Source organism: Vigna radiata, chromosome 1 (genome assembly GCF_000741045.1).
Source record: "Vigna radiata var. radiata cultivar VC1973A chromosome 1, Vradiata_ver6, whole genome shotgun sequence".
NCBI lineage: Eukaryota > Viridiplantae > Streptophyta > Magnoliopsida > Fabales > Fabaceae > Vigna > Vigna radiata.
Window position 1 is genome coordinate 31109323 of NC_028351.1, and position 6737 is coordinate 31116059.

Here is a 6737-nt window from a genome sequence, read left to right on the forward strand (position 1 = left end):
AACTCGGTTGGACATTTTGGGTGGCATGGACAACAATGCTAACTCTTCTCGATATCCAGCAAGTCAGACCAATGATAGAAACCAAACAATAGCTGAATATCAAAGTTGTATTATTCAGAGTATTATGTAGTAAAAAAGATTATTGAGCTGAAAGCTCTACAGCCACAAGGAAAAACCAGAGTACTAGACTCCTCCAGATGATTACTCTCCTCCTAACCAACTCACAACTCAAAATTGTGGTTTAAAATAAAATTTCCAAAGTTAGTATAAAGTAGCTTTGTTTTCATAAGTCTTCGGATAAGTCAATTGATTGGAATAGAATCATTGCTTTAAAATGTTTTTAGGATTGATATTTCCACAACTACCAAACCGTGTTCATATTATAAAACCAATTACATTTCGTTTGCTACCAATTGCATGGTAAGGAAGATAATAATTAATGCCTGCCGTAATAAAACAATTATAAATAGGATGGGAATAGATGCAATCTAAATTTAATCTAAATCCAAATAATTAGATCAATTTTGGATTTAAATATATTTTTACAGCGTTTAGATTTTTTTTTTAAATCTAAATCAAATATTCGAATCAAGTTTTAATTCAAATCAATATTTAAATTAAGTCTTAAATCTAAAATTTATCATTTTATAAAAATAATTTAAATTAAATTTTGTAAAACTTATATTGGTGCTCTGACTCAAACTATATCGATCCTCGGTTTAGTGGGCTCACCTTGTTTTTTTATGGTTTAATCATTCACATTGTTTATATTTTCGACGATTTTTCTTAAATATGTCCTTCGTTTCTTTTTGTCTTAATTAGATTTTTAATTTTAAAAATTAAATGGCGGTGTGTAATAATACAGCGAAAGAGGTGTCTTCTGTTTTTATTACAAAAAGTAAATGCAGAATAATTTAATTCTTTGAAATTAAAGCAATGCATAAGCTTAGTCATTATAGCTTAGTAAAATCGTGGTAGGCAAAAGCATGGAAAGTAGATGTTGCTATTTAGGAGTTGGTGTGAGTATAAATGTGGGCATTGGGAGTTCTAAATTCAGAACACATATCAATCTAATTCTATATTATTCACTCTCTCTCTCTCTGTTTTATCATCATGAATATTCTCAAAGTGATTATGTTTATGTTTGTGGTGAGTGTGGTGTTGCAGGTTGCTTATGGACAACACCATATCCAATGCCTTCCAAAGGAGAGGGAAGCACTCCTTCGATTCAAGGCTGCTATTGTCGATCACAACGGCATGCTCTCATCTTGGACCACTCCCGACTGTTGCCAATGGGAGGGGATTCGCTGCACCAACCTCACCGTTCATATTATTAGCCTCCACCTTCCTGGAGACTATTATTATGATTATGTTTCTCTTGACGATTATTATGGATCTATTTCTCGGCGTTCCATCAGCGGAGAGATCCACAAGTCGTTAATGGAGTTGCGACACTTACAGTATTTGAACCTCAGTTTCAATGATTTTCGAGACACTAATATTCCAGAGTTTCTTGGCTCTCTTACCAACTTGAGATATCTTGATCTCTCTTCATGTGGTTTTAGCGGACAAATTCCAACTCAGATAAGTTCTCTTTCTCATTTGAAATATTTGAATCTTGCTCTTAATTATCATTTGAATGGTTCAATCCCTCGTGAACTTGGAAATCTCTCTCGGTTGGAGTATCTTGATCTCAGCTACAATTCTTTTGAAGGATACATTCCTTCCCAACTAGGAAACCTTTCAAATTTGCATAAACTCTATCTTGGAGGATATCATAGTGCTCTCAAAATTGTCACAAGTGATGAATGGTTATCTAATCTTAATTCTTTAACCCATCTCTCCTTCAATTCCATATCTAATTTTAACAGTTCTCCTAGTTGCCTTCGAACCATTGCCAAGCTACCAAAACTAAGAGAACTCAGTTTAATTCATTGTTGCCTTTCCGATCATTTCCTCCTTTCATTCAACCCTTCCAACTTCAATTTTTCTACTTCCCTTTCTGTCCTTACACTTTCTGATAACTCCTTCACGCAATCGATGATATTCCAATGGTTGTCAAACACCACTTCCAGCCTTGTTGAGCTTGACCTTAGTAGGAACCTCTTGAAGGGTTTGACATCAAATCATTTTGGCTTGACCATGAATTCGCTTGAGCACCTTTACCTGTCTGGAAATGTGTTCAAGGGTGAAGATATGAAATCATTCATGAATATATGCACCCTACGTTCATTATACATGTTTGTAAACAATATGACCGAAGACCTTTCGTCAATTCTTCATAATTTCTCCGGTGGTTGTGTTAGATATTCACTACAAGAGTTGAGTTTGAGAAACAATCAAATCAAAGGCAGCGTACCCAACCTTTCAGTGTTCTCATCTTTAAAGATATTGGATCTTTCTAGCAATCAATTGACGGGGAAGATACTTGAAGGCACTAGATTGCCATCTCATTTGGAGCAGTTGTCAATTAGTTCTAACTCTTTAGAAGGTGGTGTTCCAAAATCATTTGGGAGCACGTGTACTTTGGAATTACTGGATTTGTCCTTCAATAAGTTGAATGAAGATCTCACAGTGATATTTAATCATTTGTCTGGATGTTTTAGATACTCATTGCGCGAACTATACTTCAATGACACATTACCTGATTTCTCAATATTTTCACAGTTGGAAACGTTGGATCTAAGCTTGAATCAAATTAGCGGTACTTTGCCTAACACCCTCAGATTGTTCCCATCATTAAAACGATTGTACCTTAATTATAACAAGCTGAATGGGACAATTTCTGAAGATCTTCGATTCCCAACAGAACTTGAGGAATTATACTTGAAGTCAAACTCTTTGAAAGGTGTGTTAACTGACTCTCATTTTTATAATATGACAAAGTTAGAGAGCTTGATATTGTCAGATAACTCATTAACGTTAGAAGTTAGTGAAAATTGGGGTTCAACTTTTCAATTGGATAATATTGATTTGAGGTCTTGCAAGCTTGGTCCATTGTTTCCCAAATGGTTAGAGAAACAAAACAAATTTCAAAACCTTGACATTTCAAATAGTGGGATATCAGGTTCTGTTCCAAAATGGTTTTGGACCAAATTTCGATTGTCAAATTGGGAGAGTATTGATATTTCATGCAATAATTTACAAGGTACGATTCCAAATTTGCCAATAGAGAATCATTATTATTCTCTTAGTCTTAATCTTGCATCAAATCAATTTGAAGGTCATGTTCCACCATTTTTACGAGGCTCAATGTTTCTTGATCTATCAAACAATAAATTCTCAAATTCTTCTTAGTTTTTATGCTCTAGTGGTGTAGTTGAAACTTTATACCGATTAGATCTTTCAAATAATATGTTTTATGGACAAATTCCAAACTGTTGGACCCATTTTAAGTCATTGGTTTACTTAAATATGAGTCAGAACAAATTTATAGGTGAGATTCCTTTTTCAATGGGATCACTCCTTCAACTTCAAGTTTTGTTATTGAGAAACAATAACTTAACAGGTGAAATCCCTTCCATCTTGAAGAATTGCACACAGTTGGTGATGGTAGAGATAGCAGAAAATAGATTATCAGGATCTATCCCAAATTGGATCGGGAACAAATTATCGCAATTGCAAGTTTTAAGCTTAAGAAGCAATTATTTTGGTGGGAGTTTACCGTTGCAATTTTGTTATCTAAAACACATTCAACTTTTAGATCTCTCGCAAAACAATCTATCTGGAGAAATTCCCGAATGCATAAAAAACTTTGCCTTAATGGCTCAAACGACTTTTTGGAGAGGTTATCAAGATCATCGATATTTGGTCAACACTAATTATATGTCAGCTAACTATTCGTATGATTTGAATGCAATCTTGATGTGGAAAGGTTAAAAAAAAATGTTCACAGACAGAGGATTATCACTTTTAAAAAGCATTGATCTCTCAAACAATCAATTATCAGGAGAAATTCCAAAAGAAATAGAGGGTTTATTTGGATTGGTGTCATTGAATTTATCAAGAAACCAATTGACAGGGAAAATTCCTTCAAATGTTGGAGAGTTAACATCACTTGAATTTCTTGATTTGTCACAAAACCAACTTGTCGGTTCTATTCCTTCAAGTATTGTTCAAATTGATCGACTCACTACGTTAGATTTGTCACATAATTATTTATCTGGAAAAATTCCAACTGGCACACAATTACAAAGTTTCGATGCATCCAAATATGAAGACAATGTTGATCTCTGTGGACCACCATTAAAGAAATTGTGCATTGATGGAGTGCCAAGACAAGAACCAATTGTTAAATTTCAAGAGGATGATAATTTGATTTTCAATCGTGAATATTATATCAGTATGACAATTGGATTTGTTATAAGCTTTTGGGGAGTGTTTGGCTCAATCTTAATAATACGTTCTTGGCGACATGCATATTTCGAATTCTTAACTAATTTATCAGACAGCCTCTATGTCATGATAATGGTGAAAGTTTTGAAGAGATTGCACACAACATAGCAGGTCTTATGTTACAAACTTAATATATTATTATTATTATTATTATTATTATTATTATTATTATTATTTTAATAAAGTTTTAACAATATGTGATATTAAGATCAATATTGAAGCCATTTTTATATAAATAATTATTGATCATATTATTATTGTAAATAGAATGTTAAAAAGCACAAAAAGTAACTGATAGATTTTAGATTTAAAAATGTTATTCTCTCCACGTGTATTCATCCATAATATTGCTTTTATCTTTGTTTTTCTTATTTTTTATTTCACGATGGTTATTAGTTAGTTTGCTAATTCACATATCACCATTTAGTAGAAAAGATATGCCAAAAAATAAATTTCTTGACAATAAAGAAAATCCGTAAATATTTCAGAAAATACTAAACAGAACAAGAAAATATATAAAAAAGAGATAGCAAACAAAAAGTAAATTTTTATTACAAACCAAATAAAAATCAGAATGTATTTGAAATCTAAAAAAACACATTTAAAGCCAAAATTTGTATAAACATAAACGATTGTATATACAAATATGTTTTTATATTAATACATCAAGTTATTGTTACTGGTTATCAAGATATTATTTAGTTAAAAAAATTAATAACATCGAATTTTAATGTCCTTCCCTATTTATTATTTATGTTTTGTTGTTTTTACTTTTGGCGAAATTAATTATTTGTTTAATTTTTGGCAGAGGAAATCTGGATTATAGGTGTGAGAAGAAATGGAATTATTGTTTAAGATGGAAAGGGCTGTGATTTGGAGAGAAGAGGTACTTCACTTGGATTTGGAGAAAGATAATTGAAGAAGGTTTTATCACATTTATTTTCTTTAAAAGTTTATTTCTTGTCTATTTTTATTTTGTAACGATTGTTGAACTCCTTTCGGATTGAGGAAGTGACGTTATCCCTTTTTATAAATACTTTGTTTATAGCTTAGTCCTTAAGTCTAACGGTTTCTTATTATCATTTTATTGCTAGTTTTTCCACATAACAGAACGATTCCTATCAATTCAAAATTGTGTGAGACTGGGTTGGTCTCCCAATCATTTTTTTAATATATATTAAGATAGATTTAATTCTGAAAATATTTTTTAAAATTTTAATTAATTAATTAATATTTTTTATTTGATAATATGAGAAGATTATAACATTTATACATTAAATTAAAATTAAAAATTAGAATTTAATTTTTGAACTTTTTTCAATTAAATTATATATTATATCTATATCATTCAATCAATACAATATAAAAATTTTAATCATTTACATTAGTTAGTTGTCTAAGTTATACTGATATGAAGCATATAAACAACTTCTAATAAGAGATACTACTGCAATCAGATTCTACAACATTAGTTAATCACAACCTTAACTACTTCTAAGCATATCGATCCTCCATGTTAAATACTATACGTTAGAGTCGTGATCATTTTTTTTCAGTGGTGATTGGCTTAACTAAGTCATTCTGGATTACAAAAACGTACCTTCAATGTGTGTGGCCTCGATAATTCTTCAAGTTGTGCAACACTGACTGTTTTTGGCATGATAATGATCCATTCTGCATAAATTTTCATTGTCCATTCATTTTCACACGTGGTCCAGTATGGGGTGACTCTATTCCTCTTAGTGCATGACCGAATTACATAGCTATACTAAATGTTTTTGGTACTATTTTGTTCAGTGATATTAAATAATAAAAATCCAGGGTCTACATTATCAAATAGTAATAGGTGTATAATTGATGTTTTAACATGCTTTAATGGTTTTAGATATGTTCCAACCATTACAAATAGGTATAAAAGTCAGATTCCCCATTTTTAAAAAAGTGATTTTCAGTTTCTCCATTTAAATTTTACAAACTTTTGATAGGTTTCTTTGCAGCAAAACAAATGTGGCCTAAGTAATTAACATTACAAAACGAAATTAAATGGTGTGGTAGCCCGTTTGAATTCCTAATCATAATTTCAAAATTGTCCTGTAATTAACAATTAAAATAATTAGATTCAGATAATCCAAATTAATTAAAAATATGAATTACTGGTCAAATCAAGCCCAAATAGTGAAAATGAGACAATAATGGAGAACTAAACACAATTCACTATTAAGATTCAATGCGGAAAACTAAGTGAATAATAGAAAATAATGATTCATTAAAATAGACCACACTTAGTCTTTTGCATTCTTGGGTAAAATCAAGACGCATAACAAGGAACAATTCAAAAGACA

The 6737-nt window shown here is 31.1% G+C and overlaps 1 protein-coding gene across 1 annotated transcript; it reads left to right on the forward strand.

Moving 5' to 3' along the window:
• The first annotated feature begins 1113 nt into the window (after window positions 1-1113).
• On the forward strand, window positions 1114-3297 carry LOC106761595 (probable leucine-rich repeat receptor-like protein kinase At1g35710). The gene has a single exon (XM_014645164.1). It carries the CDS (start codon window positions 1114-1116, stop codon window positions 3295-3297), a length of 2184 nt encoding a protein of 727 aa, XP_014500650.1.
• Window positions 3298-6737: the final 3440 nt, after the last annotated feature.